Here is a 16,415-nt window from a genome sequence, read left to right on the forward strand (position 1 = left end):
AGCATTGTTCTGAGAAGGGTCCGTGGACAGCCTAAGAGCCTGTGAAGCTGCCAGTGGATGAAGCCCTTCTCCTCCCAAGCTCTAGGAGCTCCTCCCAAGCTCTAGGAGCTCCTCCCAAACTCTAGGTGCTCCTCCCAAGCTCTAGGTGCTCCTCCCAAGCTCTAGATGGTCCTCCCAAGCTCTAGGTGTTCCTCCCAAGCTCTAGATGCTCCTCCCAAGATCTAGGTGCTCCTCCCAAGCTCTAGGAGCTCCTCCCAAGCTCTAGATGCTCCTCCCAAGCTCTAGGAGCTCCTCCCAAGCTCTAGGGGCTCATCCTAATCTCTAGATGCTCCTTCCAAGCTCTAGGAGCTCCTCCCAACTCTAGGAACTCCTCCCAAGTTCTAGATGCTCCTCCCAAGCTCTAGGTGCTCCTCCCAAGCTCTAGGAGCTCCTCCCAAGCTCTAGGGGCTCCTCCTAAGTTCTAGATGCTCCTCCCAAGCTCTAGGGGCTCATCCTAATCTCTAGATGCTCCTTCCAAACTCTAGGAGCTCCTCCCAAACTCTAGGAACTCCTCCCAAGTTCTAGATGCTCCTCCCAAGCTCTAGGTGCTCCTCCCAAGCTCTAGATGCTCCTCCCAAGCTCTAGGGGCTCCTCCTAAGTTCTAGATGCTCCTCCCAAGCTCTAGGAGCTCCTCCCAAGCTCTAGGGGCTCATCCTAATCTCTAGATGCTCCTTCCAAGCTCTAGGTGCTCCTTCTATCTCCAGAGTTCTGAGTTTTATGTCCTACATCTCTGCCTGCCCTGAGCCTGGCAGGGGGGTTCCCAGGCTTCCTTCAGAGCTCAGCTCCCACTCACTGCCAGAGCTCTTCCAGTGGCCAAATCCAGGGCTTTTGCTTCTTGAGCTGCTGCAGCCTCTGACCCTGTGGGTCACTACCCTCTCTGTGGGTCTCTCTTCCCTTTAGGTTTTCCCTGTACCGTCTGCCTGGTTCTCCTCCTACTTGCCTGACCCTTCTACTCAATCTTCTTGGCTGGATCCTCCTCCATTGTCCTCAAATGTCCCTGAGTCATTCTCTCCTCTCCCTCTATGCTATCGCATTGTTTCATTTGATGAACCCGAGAACTCTCATGGATTTAATTATCATCTCACAGCTGATAATTCCCCCTATCTTGCCCCAGCTTCTTGGCCGGGCTCCACCCTTGCACCTGTAACTGCCTTTTAGACATCTTGAGCTGGATGTCCAGAAGATATTTTAAACTCAACACACTGAGCTTCCCTAATGCTGCAGAGGGCAACGCCATCCTGCCTGTCCCTCCGGCTCCAACGAAAATCCCATCTTCCTCAGGAATATTCATGCTGGTGCCTTCCCTCTGTGAAGTATTTCTTTTTTTATTCTACATAGCTTACTTTGTATGTATGTGTATATATATGTAATTTGTTTGTTGTCTCTCTCATGAGATTAGTGAATCCCTTCAAGGCAGGGACTGTCTTTGACAAACAGTGTGAGCTTAATAAATTCTTGTTATTTGATTGATCTATTGGTCATATGTTGTAAAGATTCCTTCCAACTCTGAAATTCTATGTTCTGAGACCTCAGTTCCCTTGAATCTCTAGTTTTCTATGGTCTACATTCTTTTTTTTTTCCTCAATAGTCTTTTCCCCTAAATACATTAAAAATAGTTTTCAACATTCATTTTTGTATGATTTTGTGTTCCAAATTGTTTTCTCCCTCCCCCCGGCCCTTACCTCCCCTTCCCCAAGACAGCAAGCGAGGTGATACGGCCTAAACATGTACAGCACTTTTAAATGCACTTCCATAATTGTGATGTTGTGAACGAAAGGGGAAAACCACAAGAAATAAAAAGGAAACAAACAAAAAGGTGAAAACAGTAAGCTTTGATCCACATTCAGTTGTGGCATTTTCCAGCCTGTCTATTGGAATTGTCTTGAATCAATATATTGCTGAGAAGGACTAAGTCTATCCTAGTTGACCCTCACATAATCTTTCTATACTATGTACAAGTTCTGCTTCTGCTCACTTCCTTCAGCATCAGTTCATGATCGTCTTTCCAGGCTTTTCTGAGTTCCTTTTCAGGAACTTCTGAATTCTGCTCATCATTTCTTATAGAACAATATTCCATTATGTTCATACGCCATAACACATTCAGCCATTCCCCAACGGGTGGCCATTAAGGTCTACATTCTACTGTCCCTTCCTCCTCTCATTTGATCGCACTTGGATCATTAGTGTCTCCATTAGACCGATGACAGTGTGTGCAAGGTCAAATTCTATTTTGGGAGGCAGAAAAGGCTCTCCGTATTTCCAGTCACTCGGCTCCTCCCAAATGACAAAGGTTCAGTCAGCCGTGTCGATCTGGCTGTAAGTCTTTGCTAAGCATCTACTATGTATATTTAGAGATAAGATATATGAAATTTTGACAGAAGAAACAAATATTTGACTATCAGATTATCCACCAGAGAATCTGAGTTTCCAGCTAACCAGTCTTTCTATCTTGAGGCTACAGCTTAATTATAGCCAGAGAAAATAGCTGAGCCAATAAATGAGCCAGGAGACTTATTTATTGTTCGTCTCTGTGACTCAGAATCCAGGAGCGCCAAGGAAAGATCCCTCCCACGGCCAGAATACCCTGTGACTTCATCCTGCATCTGCCTCAGTCTTTCCACAGGCAAATCCTTCTTTCCGCCCTGTCTTCCCCTCCCATCATACCCTATGTAGCCTTGTTCTGTTGTTACTGAAATTGCCTGAATGCTAGACTTTTTTTTCAGTTTGTTTCTTCCATCTTCTTGCTCTCATGGAAACCTATATCTTCCTGCACCACCGACCCTGTCCCCAGTCATCTTCTCAAACTGTCACTGTCACCCCTGCCCTCTCTCCAGTCTTCACTATTTCCCTATCTATGATTCCTCCCCATGTCTCCTCCCCCCAACAACCTTCACAAGCTCCCATCCTTCCCTCTCTCATCCTAAATCTGTCCTTCCCTTCTAAACCGAACACTTGGCTAAACCAGCTTTTCCAGGTGCCAAGCTATAGTGGAAGTCTCTACTTCCTCTCTGCAACTTGGCTCTGAGCTCATCATTCAACCAGTACTTTCTCCAAACCCTCCATCACTTCTTATAAATTCCGGGAAGCATCGGACAGGGCTGCTCCCTTTCTCGGCCTGGATAATGTCTCTGCTCTGGCTCTTTCCTGGTTCTCCTCCTCCCTTCTCCTCTGGTTCCACACTCAAGAGCAGCGCCAGCCTCCCGGGCCCCATGTTCAGCAGGCGGGGGCTCCTCCTCTCTCCCTCTCTCTCCTCCTGGATAACTGACCAGCCGTTTCTTTCTCTGCAACATCCTTTACATCTCCCCCTTTCTCTCTGCTCACAGTCACCGCCCCAGTTCAGCTCCTCCCGGCCTGGAAGAAGGAAGGCGAGCAGGCAGGAAGCGGTGACGAAAGTCCTCCCGAGTCCCAGGAGCTGTGAGCACAGTGCTGCTCAGGGCCTTGCAAAAGGGACCCCAGGTGATCTTTCCCGAGCTTGTGGGAGAGACGCTCCAGGGATTCCCATTGTACAGAGGAGGGACGCTGAGGGGGTTAAATACTGGCCGGGGTCACACAGTAAGGGTGTGTCTGGGACCGGACAGTCCATAGCAGGGGTTCCTGACCCCTCCGCTGCCCCAGAGCTGCCTCGAGGAGTCCGGCGAGGTTCGGCCCCTCTCAAGTTCAGCCTCCACAAGGGCGGCGGGTCTGCGCCCGGCACACCGAGCTCCGGGGCTCCCCGCACTATCGGGAAAGGAGATGGCGGCCGTGGAGCACCTAGCCCGGCGCCCTGCTCAGAGTAGGCTCCCTTTCCTCCCCCTCCCTCCCTCCCAGGAGCTCCAGGAATCCAGATTCCTTGCGCTCTCCTAGCTGGGGGCCAGGCTCGGCTTTCGGCGCTGGGAGAGAAGCCGGCACCGAAGCCGAATTTCCGCCAGAATGGGCCCTCCCGGGGCCCCCTTCAGTGGCACGTGTTCGGCTCTGGGCCCATTCCCAGGAACGCGTAAATCTCCCGGCAGCGATCGCTGAACATCCCCGGCGCGTTCTGAGTCCCAGAGCCCCGGGGCCTCGGCAGCGGGCAGGCGAGCGGCAGCCGCGCTGAGGGGTGGCCGAGGCGCGCAGGAGGCGTAACCAGAAAAGGGAACGAGAGAAAAGACTGGCAGAGAGAAAGTCCAAAGGGGGCGCAGAAGGGGGGGCTTCGGGGCAGTGCGCTGGGCGCGCTGCCCGGGAAGGATCCACGGGACGCCCGATGGGAGGGTTTCGCTTGCGTCTCTCGTCCGGACCCCCTCACTGCCTCTGTCGCACCCCCCTGCAGGCAGAGCTACAGTAGCCGCCCCCCGCCCACGGCCGAGGCTCTCACCGGCCCTGACTGGTGCTAGGCGCGCGCTAGGCAGGAAGGAGCGGGAGGAAGACAAAGGGAATCGCCCCCGCCTCGAGAGCTTGGCCGGCTGGGTCGTGGCCCAGCTCCACGCGGCTCCCTTTCTCAGGTAGAGCGGAGAAAAAGCCTTCCCGGCCCAGAATCGGCAGGGGGCGAGTCGCAGTGGGAGCCTTGATCGCCGGGAGCAGTGGGGGCTTTGATCGCCGGGAGCAGTGGGAGCTTTGATCGCCGGGAGCAGAGGGACAAAAGCAGGGGGAGGAGTTAGAGAAGAAGTCTGAGAAACCCGACTCCGGGAAGGGGAAGTGGAGCCCGGCTCCCTCTCTGTTCCGGGCCAGCCCCGGGGGGCCTCCCGCAAGGCTCGGGACCCCCTCCACAGCTCGGGGTTTACCTGGCCTTTTCTCCCCCTTGGGGTTCTTTTCCTCAGGTGTTCACAGTCAGGCTGCTGCCTCTCGGGAATGAGAAACACGCGGCCTTCCTCCCCTCGGGGCCCGAGGGCCAGGGGAGCTAAACTCTGGGCGGGGGCATCCATTGTCAAACGGGGGGCTGGGGGCGGAGGGCTGGGGGTCCCGGGGCTCTAGGAGCCAGGGGCCGGCTCAGCCGTGCCGAGGCCGGAGCCAGAACTGAAAGCCACGGCAAAATCAACGGCTCCCTTCCCCATTTAGCCAGAAGGCAGAGTCCACAGGAAGGCGGGTTGCAAGCGAACAGGAAACGTGCCTCCTGCTCAGCAGGGCGTGGGCAAGTTCCCCTTCTGGCCAGACTGGCACCGACCGGCTGCAGTGGCGGCCGAGCCCTCGGGGGAAACAGGCCCCTCGGGAATCGGGAAAGGGGCACAAGCTGGGCTGCGTTCTCTCTGTGTGTGTCTCTGTGTCTCTCTTTCTTTGTCTCTCTGTGTCTCTCTCTGCGTGCCTGTCTCTCTCTGTATCTCTCAGCCTGTCTCTGTGTCTCTCTCTGCGTGCCTGTCTCTCTGTATCTCTCAGCCTGTCTCTGTGTCTCTCTCTGCCTGCCTGTCTCTCTCTGTATCTCTCAGCCTGTCTCTGTGTCTCTCTCTGCCTGCCTGTCTCTCTGTGTCTGTCTCTCTCTCTGTGTGTCTCCCTCTGTGCCTATCTCTCTGTCTCTGTCTTCGCCTGTCTCTCTGTCTCTGCCTCTCTTTGTGTGTGTCTCCCTCTGCCTCCGGGAAACCCCATTTTTCTTTTTCAACTAATGAAATGCGCCTTCTTGCCTCCCCCCTCCCCCGCTGAAGAAAAAGGAAGACCAGAACTTGTGCGCCTTGGCTCCGATCACGAGGCTTTCCCCCCGGCGGCGGAGATCCCGGTCCGGAGGAGGGGAAGCGGCGCGAGGAAGTTTAGGTCGGTTCGAAAACTAGGTGGCTCCTCGTCCTAACATTCCGTAATTACATTTTACAGTGTTTGAAACGAGCCGTCGCTTCAGCGCCTGGCACAGAAAGCAAATCAAACGGCCGTCCCTCCCCCTCCTCACTCCCGTTTTAATGAATTGCTCCGGGCAGAAAACTTTCTGCTGTTGGCCAAGTAATGATGAAAGTGCACATTTGGCTGGGCCGGGCCCCGGAGGGCGGCCATGTGATCCATCTCTGAGGCCCTTCCAGAAGCCCTTTCAGCTTGGGAGGAGCTCCCCGAGTTTGCCCTCCCCCTGGCGCCGCCACTCAGGACCTGCGCTTATCTCCAGGAAGGAGGAGGACTCTGGGACTCGGACTAAATGAAGGGATGAGCCCAAATTCCAAGCTCACCGTGTGACTTTGAGAAAGAAAGCTGCCTGCCCTCCCTGGCTCCCGATGTCCCCAGCTGCAGAATGAGGACTGTAATAAACACCTTCCCCATCTTGCAGAGTGATCCATGAATACAATGGAAGGAGCGTGATATTGCCTTTTCCTTTCAACAAATGGAAGGAATTAGCGATGGTTTCATTACATTTAATTAATAATTAATAAACGCATTTAATTAATTACATTAAAATTTAATTCTACATAAAATATATCATCAAAATCTTAAATTGATTATCAATTTTTATGGTAAACGTGGTGACTGACATCTAAAATATGTAATCTATAGTGGATATATGTGTATATGTACGTTCACACACGCAAAACTATTGACATTTTAGAAAGCTAGCTCCCAGTCCACAATGGCTAGATTGACAAGGGATACGAACAGATATTACCCCAAAGAGAAAGCACAAATTACTGGTAATCATTAAAAAAATGTTCATCAAATAAAATTTGCTCCACCTCCTGCCATCCTTCCAATGGACAAAAAGAATTAAAAACGATGAAATTCAGTGGCGGCAGCGTTAGAGATGACTCCATTGCTGTTGGGATTGCAGATACGCGTGATCTTTTTGGAAAATAATCGGGCAGTGCAGAATAAAAGCTGCCAAAATAATCATCCCCGTCTAAGCAAACATTCATAGGATGAGAGCTGCGGAGATAAAGAAGGTCTCAGGGGTGCATCTGACCCCACAACTCATTTTAGCAACAAGGAAACGGAGGCCCACGGGGTTAGAAATAACTTGTTCAAGGTCACTCAGAAAATAAAAAAAAAAAAAAAACAATCCAACAACTAAGAGATGATCCTCTGATTTCAATTCTCTCGCGGAGAATATATTCTGAAAATATTGTGTGTGTGTGGGGGGAGATCTAAGAGAGAGAGACACTCACAGACAGACACACACAGAGACGAGAAATGAGGAGTGAGGAAAGGCCTGAGAGGAGAACAGAATAGGTATACAACATAGAGAAGCGAATAAACACAATGTTCCATAAACTCAAAGTGCCCATTTCCTGGGGAAAAGATTCACTATTTGACAAAAACTGCTGGGAAAACAGTCTGAGAAAGTGTAGATTTAGGCTAACTTCTTATACCACAGACCAGGATAAACTCTAAATGGCTCCATGACCGCGGGGTCATTATCTGAAAGAGGAGGGGGGGATTTATAGGGGGAAATTCGGGGGACGCAAAAACAAAACCAAATTTATTTTTAAAGCCATTTGTTGGAAGATGAGTAAAATTACCCAAAGTAAAACCCAAGAGTGAGCGAACGAAAAACCAGCGATTGGGAAATGGTGGAACAATGTGTGGTACGTGTCTTGAATGGAATACTCCACCATCATATGATATAATTAAGACTGACAAGTATGAGGAATCTGTATAAAGAAATATAGAAAGAACTGTGGGAAATAGTGCCAAAAAGCCATAAAAAGCCTGTGTGAATTAGGCCCCTATCAGCGGAGAAGTAAACAGGACAGAGGAGCTGATGGTGATTTAGGAGCCTGAAAATGAATCGTTTTATGGGCTGGCGTCATGAACTCAAACGTAAGTCATTGCGGATGAGTCTGGACTTGGGATCTGGGCTCGCTCTCGTTTCTAAAGCATCTGCCCGAGGGCCCCGGGGGATGAGGCAGCTCCGGAAAAGCCGATTAGCAGCCGGGGGCGGGGGTGGCTTAATGAATGGCCTCTGCGGCCCCGCCGAGGTCCCGAGGGGAAGAGCCGGCGCTGGGGCGGCCTTTCCCAGGCCCGGGAGAGCGGGCGGGAGCGCCGCGGGGCTGCCGCCGGGGTCCGGGCTCGGGGACCACCCTGCTTAGCCGCGGCGCCTCGGGACACGAGCCCCGCTCCAGGTGGGAAGCGTCCCCGGGGGGCAAGGAGTCCCTTCCATCGCCGAATCACAGGCCTGCGGTCACCGAGCGGGGCTGTTTCCGCGTGCCCACCCCGTCCTCCTCACTGTCACTCCGGGACCGCCTTTCCGAGCGGGGACTACCTGCCCCAAGCCCCCGACAGCAAAGCCGGGCTCCTGGATCCAGTCCCCTCCCCGCCCCGGGGGCCATTCCGAGGGGAGGCAGAGGGAGAGCGGGCGGCGGGAAGGGGCGGGCGGCCTCGCCCGGGCTCCCGCCGCAGGGGATGGACGCGGCCCGGGCCGTCCCTGCCTCCCGCTCGGAAGCTGCTGGCCGCGTGCCACCTCTGCCCCCTCACAGTCCTGTGTGACTGCGGCCCCCGGGGCAAGGCGCTGGCGCCCCTCCCCCCTGCACACTCATACACTCAGATACACACACACTCCCGGCCGGGAGCTCCAAGCCCGGCGCCAGCCCCGGCCCGGTTTCCTTCCCTTCCCAGGGGGCAGCCCGGAGGCGGAGCTCCCGCTGGCTGCCGCGGGGTTCTCTTCCTGGAACGAGGCGCTCCCCACTTCTTCCCCCACCATCCCCCGCCCAGAAATAGGGAGCGGCGGCTCCCAAAGGGGCCCGGAGCCCTGCCTGAGCTGCGCCGCGGGGGGGAACGAGAATCTCACCAGCCGCTACCCTTCCTAAGAGCCCAAGGTGGGGGGGAACACACACACATTCACATACACTCACACACACACACACACCCTCACATATATACTCACACACACACACTCACACTCAGATACACACAGTCACACACACTCATACTCACATACATACACACTTACATACATTCATACACTCAGATACACACACACACTCATACATTCAGATACACACACACTCATACTCACACTCACACACATACACACTTACACACACTCATACTCACATACATACACACTTACACACACTCATACACTCAGATACACATACTCACACACACTCATACATTCAGATACACACACACTCATACTCACACTCACACACATACACACTTACACACACTCATACACTCAGATACACACACACTCATACATTCAGATACACACACACTCATACTCACACTCACACACATACACACTTACACACATTCATACACTCAGATACACATACTCACACACACTCATACACTCAGATACACACACACTCACACACACACACCCCCTCACATATATACTCACACACACACTCACACTCAGATACACAGTCTCACACACACACTCATACTCACATACATACACACTTACACACATTCATACACTCACATACACATACTCACACACACACACCCTCACATATATACTCACACACACACTCACACTCAGATACACACAGTCTCACACACACACTCATACTCACATACATACACACTTACACACACTCATACACTCAGATACACACACAGTCTCACACACACATACACACACACACACCCTCACATATATACTCACACACACACACCCTCACACAGATACACACAGTCTCACACACACACTCATACTCACATACATACACACTTACACACATTCATACACTCAGATACACACACACACTCACACACACACCCCCTCACATATATACTCACACACACACTCACACTCAGATACACAGTCTCACACACACACTCATACTCACATACATACACACTTACACACATTCATACACTCACATACACATACACACACACACCCTCACATATATACTCACACACACACTCACACTCAGATACACACAGTCTCACACACACACACTCATACATTCAGATACACACACACACTCACACACACACACACACCCTCACATATATACTCACACACACTCACACTCACGCACACACACAATTTGGAAAATAAAGAAGAATCCCAAAGCTGTTGTGAACATCTGACTAAGAAGTTAGTGAGGAGAAGCCTCTTTCCCTGAATATTTTGAGAGCAGAAGTGATGAGTAGCCACAGTGATCATTGCAATCATAACGATGTGGCGGCCAAAAGCAGTTAAGCTCTTAGTGCGGGCCAAATGGGCGGCGGCGGGGTGGGGGCAGCCAAGCGGTGACCAGGGCAATCACAACCCCGTCTGCCTCAGCTTCCTCATCTGAAAATCGGGTCCTTGCCAAGAAAACCCAAGTGGGATCGCAAAGTCAGACCACGGGGGGCAAATACTTGCTAAGCACTAGAGTTGGGGGGAAATAAAGCAAAACCAGCCCCTGCTCCCTACGAGGAGCCCCGGCAGCCCCACTCCTCAGTTTGCAGAAATCACCTTTGGCAGCATTTGTCTCGTTGGCCTCGGTCGCTTTCTCTGCCGGAAGAAATCCTTCTCGGTCCTGCTCTGAGATCCCACGGAAGGAGTTACTTCCTCCATGAAGTATTCCCTGATCCCTTAGGTCAATACTCAATACCTCAAATACTTCCCGCCAGGCTGCGGCCCTCCCAGTGCTCCCCCTCGTTCTGCACTAGAGCTGTTGTGTGCCTCGGACAAGACCCTGCTCCTCCTGATTCCGGCATCTCTCCGGGCCTCCCTCAGGACCGTTCCCCGAATATCTCCCGCAGAGTTCAGCTGGGGGGGGGGGGGGGGGGGCTCCCGGGACCCTGCGCAACTCTGACCTCCATCCCTCCCGGGGAGAAGGGAATGCTGGGAGAGTCTCGGCACAGCTGCGCCAGGCCAGGGGAGTCTCTCAGCCCCCCGCCCTTGGGGAAACGAAGAGGAGGAGCAAGCTGTCCTGGAGGGCATCCAGCTGTGACCTTCGAGCCGGGCACCCGGGCTCCCGGGCACCGGGGTCTCCGAGCTGTGGGAGAGGAGCTGCCCCCCAGACGTGCTGACTGAAGTGAGGGGCCCCCTACAGCTGGATGTTCCAGGCTTGCCTCGTTGGGCTGTCTATCTGCTACAATGGCTTCAGCTTTCTGGCTTTCTTTCTCCTTCGGAGTGGAGGACTGAAGGGAGGGAAATATTCTTACTGACCAAAAAAGGCGCCCTTGTGCCTCAGTGTCCTCCTCTGTCAAAGGAACCGGGAAGGGCGCGGCCACGGATGCCCAGATCTGTGCCAAGAAATCCCCCCCAGGGGTCACGGGACCCGCGCCCACCACAAAACCGGCCGGTACTGACCAGTTTCTTCTTCTCGGCCTTGGCTTCTTTCTGGTCGGCTTCGTCTGTCATGGTGGCGGCTGGCTGTCCTGTCGGAGGAGAAGAGGGCGCCGTCAGACCCCAGGCGGTTCGACGGAGAGCCCTCGGGGGCGGCAGGGGAGATTAAGCTGTGTGCCAGCACCGGGCACCCCTTTGGGAAGGTGATCCCACCCGATCCGCCCCAGACCCCTGGGCCGCGAGTGCGGTTCTTAGTCCCGTTTTACAGATTAGGGAATGGAGGCAGAGGGGTTCGGGGAGCTGCGGCCAGAGGGAGGAGGACGGGGACGGATTCGGGGTCTGAGCTAGGAAAGGATCACAAGCGCCGAGGAGGGGGGTCTCTGCCTGGAGCAGGGAGGAGTCACCCAAGACCAAGCGAGAGGCCATGGGGCGGGAGGGGCCTGGGAGCTGAGGCTCGGTCCCTGGCCCCCGGACCCCACCTCCCCTACCGGCAAAAAGCCAGCCTGGGGCTCAGCCAGACCGGAGTCCCACTCACACCCTCACACACACATACAAACAAGGTGATTACCTGCACTGGGAGGGACAAACACTCCAGCTGAGCCTTGAGGGAAGCCCCGCAAGTCCCGGCCAGCTTGCAGGAGAGCAAAGAATGACCAGGGGCTGGTTGGGCGGGCCTTGGATCTCTGAGGGTCTCTCGCTTGCCCCCAGAGGCTACAAACAGTCCTTGGAGCTCACTGTGCCCCCTTGGGTCAGGGCGTGCCCACCTAGGGTCAGGGCATGCCCGCCTAGGGTCAGGGTGTGCCCGCCTAGGGTCAGGGTGCGCCCGCCTAGGGTCAGGGCGTGCCCGCCTTTCCTCTTTGCAGTTTGAAATGGGGGTACTTGGCAGAAGAGCAGGACAGTTTTAAAAGTATTTTTATGGAATTGATGATATACTTAAAAAAACCCAAGTCATGAAATGGCGATTCAGTTTCATAGATAATCTTCTTTCTGTTTTCTGTTCTGTATATGGAAATGTTCTTTTTTGTGTTTTAAGTTTGGAGTAAAAAATAAAATGTTTAAATCAAGTATACATATCAAACTTAACAAAGTGGTGGCAAAAATTGCCCTTTTGTGCCCTCTCCTATACTTCTTTTCACTTAATCTATTTAAAAAATTAGGGCGGTTATCTATTTTGTATCTTCATCATTGTAAGCCCCGGGCCTAGCACGTTATTGTCGCTGTTCAGTGATTTTCCCATCATGCCCTCCTCTCCGTGACCCCATTCGGAGTTTCCTTGATGAGATCCTGGAGTAGTTTGCCATTTCCTTCTCCAGATCACTTTTTAGATGGGAAACCGAGGCAAGCAGGGTTAAATGATATGCTCAGGGTCACACAGCCAGTCAGCGTCCGAAGCCGAATTTGAACTGGTTTCCGGCCCGGTGCGCTACCGCCAGCCGAGTAGCTGCCCCAGTGATTACATAACAAGTGCTTAACAAACGCTTTTTGACTGGTTGAAGACAATGTGATTATTGATGGTTAAATTCACAATAAAAATTTAAGTCATCATTACAACAGAAAAATTTGATTGCCAAATTATGCATACGTAGGGCTAGGCTGAAGCTTCACTGGTACGGGGAAAAACGAGCGAGTGAGCTCCCTCTCACCTCCTGGGGCTCCCCTGCTCTGAGCCTTTGGGGGGATGAGGGCTGCTCAGAGCCCCACCAAGCCGGCGACTTGCTCAGAGTCCCACGGCCACCATGTGTCAGAAGCCCGACCTGCGGCCGGCTCCCGAAGCCTGCTCTTCATACACTGTCACAACTCCTGGTGCTGATTTCTTTGCCATGAGCCCAAAGAGCTGATAAAGCAAAAGTCAAGTGATCTGGGACCATAAAAATGGAGAGGCTGCAGAGAAGCATTCCTCTAGCCCGTTCCATCAGGTTACAGATGGGCCTACAAGGTAAAGTCCCGCGGAAGTGGGGACTCAGCCCCCGGCCCCCGAGTCCAGTGTCCGCTGCACCGAGGGCAAGATGTTCAGGGCCTGTGACCTCACAAAAGATTCGTTTGATTTCCAGGGGACCACTCACTTTCTGTACTTTCAAGAAGCTAGTTCAGGATTGATAAAAGGGAGCTATATGTTGTGAGGAGATGAATGAGCTTAGATAATCCTAAGAGGTAACATAGATTGAAAGGTAAAATAGCTTCCCAAAAGGCACTGATACATTCATGGATAACACATTCACTTCTGGCAAATTAAAAAAAAAAAAAAAACCTCAATCCCTAATTCCAAAAAGATTCCAATTAATTAACCACTTTCTATCATTTTTTAAATTCATGGATAACAGATATTCACTTCTGGCAAATTAAAAAGAAAAAACCAACTCAATCCCTAATTCCAAAAAGATTCCAATTAATTAACCACTTTCTATCATTTTTTAAATTCATGGATAACAGATATTCACTTCTGGCAAATTAAAAAGGAAAAAAACCAACTCAATCCCTAATTCCAAAAAGATTTCAATTAATTAACCACTTTCTATCATTTTTTAAATTCATGGATAACAGATATTCACTTCTGGCAAATTAAAAAGGAAAAAAACCAACTCAATCCCTAATTCCAAAAAGATTCCAATTAATTAACCACTTTCTATCATTTTTTAAATTCATGGATAACAGATATTCACTTCTGGCAAATTAAAAAGGAAAAAAACCAACTCAATCCCTAATTCCAAAAAGATTCCAATTAATTAACCACTTTCTATCATTTTTTAAATTCATGGATAACAGATATTCACTTCTGGCAAATTAAAAAGGAAAAAAACCAACTCAATCCCTAATTCCAAAAAGATTTCAATTAATTAACCACTTTCTATCATTTTTTAAATTCATGGATAACAGATATTCACTTTTGGCAAATTAAAAAGGAAAAAAACCAACTCAATCCCTAATTCCAAAAAGATTTCAATTAATTAACCACTTTCTATCATTTTTTTTTTTAAATGGCTGACTCCCTTTCAGGTCACGATAGCTGATGATGAAGTAAGAGATCTTTGGACTGGTCACATAAAATGTTGGAGCTGGAACAGAGCTTAGAACACAGAACTCAGAAGGTTAGATCGAGAAGAAGCTACAGCGACCCTCTGAGCCAGCTCCCTCATCTGACGGGTGAGAATGAAAGTTTCTTTAGTAAACACAATTAAAGAATCAGGCAGAGTTGGAGTAAAGCTCCAGAAAGTAAATTGTGGCAGACGTCATTTAAAAGATCTATTCCTAACTTTGGAAATCAATTTCTGGGTGCCTAGCCTTTAGAAGGAGCTAAATCAGTTATTTTGGTTCTTCTCACAAAACACCTCCTGTCTATGTGGGACTCTATACGCCGGCACACACATACGGACGTATCTCCCAAGGAACGAGAAATCACTTACCGCGTATTCTGGGTGCTCTTCTGTCACAGTGGAAAGAACAATCCAGCCAGCCTCATATATTGAGGAGCCGCCAATATCATGATGTGTAAACTTGGGAAATTGAGGGGGAAAAAAGCCAGTATTAATGATTAAACTGATCCACCCACCATTTCAAGCTCTTTTTTTGATAGAAGTCTTGATAAGAGATAAATGATTAACGGTCGGTATGGATGGCCATTTCAACCTCCCGTCACCCTAGCCGGGAGTGCGTCAACACTTAGAAAGGGTGAAACTTTGGCAAAGACCGGAGGACGAGAGGGTAAAGGCCTGTGAAAGAACCACCGATGGCTCATTGGAGTAAAAGTTCAGCGTCAGCCCGCAAGGAAACTGCAGCGTCTGCCCTATCAGTTCTCCTTGAGTCCACCTTCTTTCTTTGGTTGTCTTCCCTTCCCTCGGTCCCCAACCGATCTCCCCTATCGCTTGCAGACCATCCAGCAGAAGTGGAAGATCTTTTTTACAGCCTTTTTTTTACAGTTACAACCAGGTACCTAAAATTTAGATATTCTAGAAAGTAATGTTGCTCTTCTTACTTTTCTTCTGGTATAGCGTTTTTAATACTTGGCTATTATACCTCTGGATACTTTTGATTATACAATACTCAAATGGATAATTTTGATTATACGATACACCCAAGATTAGAAGGTGAGGAGAAAGCTGGGGGAAAAATTTGTAGTCATTGATTCCTCATTTTTTAAATATATAAAGAACTGAATCAAATGTGTAAGAATATAAATTATTCCCAATTTGATAAGGATCTAAACGGACAATTTTCAGATGAAAAAACTAAGGCCATTTCCAGTCATATGAAAAAAATGCTTTAAATCACTATTGATCAGCCATTCTCCAATTGATAAATGGTCAAAGGATATGAACAGATAATTTTCAGAGGATGAAATTGAAACTATTACCACTCATATGAAAGAGTGTTTCAAATCATTATTGATTTATTATTGATCAGAGAAATGCAAATTAAGACAACTCTGAGATACCACTACACACCTGTCAGATTGGCTAAGATGACAGGAAAAAATAAAGATGAATGTTGGAAGGGAATGTTGGAGGAAAACTGGGGACACTGATACATTGTTGGTGGAATTGTGAACAGATCCAATTATACTGGAGAGCAATTTGGAACTATGCTCAAAAAGTTATCAAACTGTGCAGACCCTTTGATCCAGCCGTGTTACTTCTGGGCTTATATCCCAAAGAAATACTAAAGAAGGGAAAGGGACCTGTATGTGCCAAAATGTTTGTAGCAGCCCTGTTTGTAGTGGCTAGAAGCTGGAAAATGAATGGATGCCCATCCATTGGAGAATGGTTGGGTAAATTGTGGTATATGAACGTTATAGAATATTATTGTTCTGTAAGAAATGACCAGCAGTAGGAACACAGAGAGGACTGGCGAGACTTACATGAACTGATGCTAAGTGAGATGAGCAGAACCAGGAGATCATTATATACCTCAACAATGATACTCTATGAGGATGTATTCTGAGGGAAGTGGATTTCTATGACAAAGAGACCTAACTGAGTTTCAATGGATAAATGATGGACAGAAGCAGCTACACCCAAAGAAAGAACACTGGGAAACGAATGTGAACTATTTGTATTTTTGTTTTTCTTCCCGGGTTATTTTTACCTTCTGAATCCAATTTTCCCTGTGCAATAAGAGAACTGTTCACTTCTGCAAACATATATTGTATCTAGGATATATTGCAACATATCTAACATATATAGAACTGCTTGCCATCTAGGGGAGAGGGTGGAGGGAGGGAGGGGAAAAATTGGAACAGAAGTGAGTGCAAGGGACAATGCTGTAAAAAATTACCCTGGCATGGGTTCTG

The 16,415-nt window shown here is 49.9% G+C and overlaps 1 protein-coding gene across 5 annotated transcripts in view; it reads right to left on the reverse strand.

Annotated features, from left to right (window-relative positions):
- SLC2A9 (solute carrier family 2 member 9) overlaps nt 1-14,719 on the reverse strand; it is a 211,218-nt gene extending 196,499 nt beyond the window's left edge. For 3 of the 5 annotated variants that reach the window (XR_007948444.1, XM_051966635.1, XM_051966632.1), the window contains exon 1: nt 4,776-5,798. Coding sequence is in view for 4 of the 5 variants with exons in the window: in XM_051966635.1 (XP_051822595.1) it covers nt 4,776-4,916 (141 nt within the window). In the remaining variant the exon portion in view is untranslated. Of the gene's footprint in view, nt 1-4,775; nt 5,799-11,155; nt 11,224-11,699; nt 12,192-14,532 lie in introns of those variants that run through there. The other 2 variants (XM_051966634.1, XM_051966633.1) reach the window with 2 other exon arrangements.
- Between the last annotated feature and the right edge of the window lie 1,696 nt (nt 14,720-16,415).

This window comes from Antechinus flavipes, chromosome 6 (genome assembly GCF_016432865.1).
Source record: "Antechinus flavipes isolate AdamAnt ecotype Samford, QLD, Australia chromosome 6, AdamAnt_v2, whole genome shotgun sequence".
Taxonomy (NCBI): domain Eukaryota; kingdom Metazoa; phylum Chordata; class Mammalia; order Dasyuromorphia; family Dasyuridae; genus Antechinus; species Antechinus flavipes.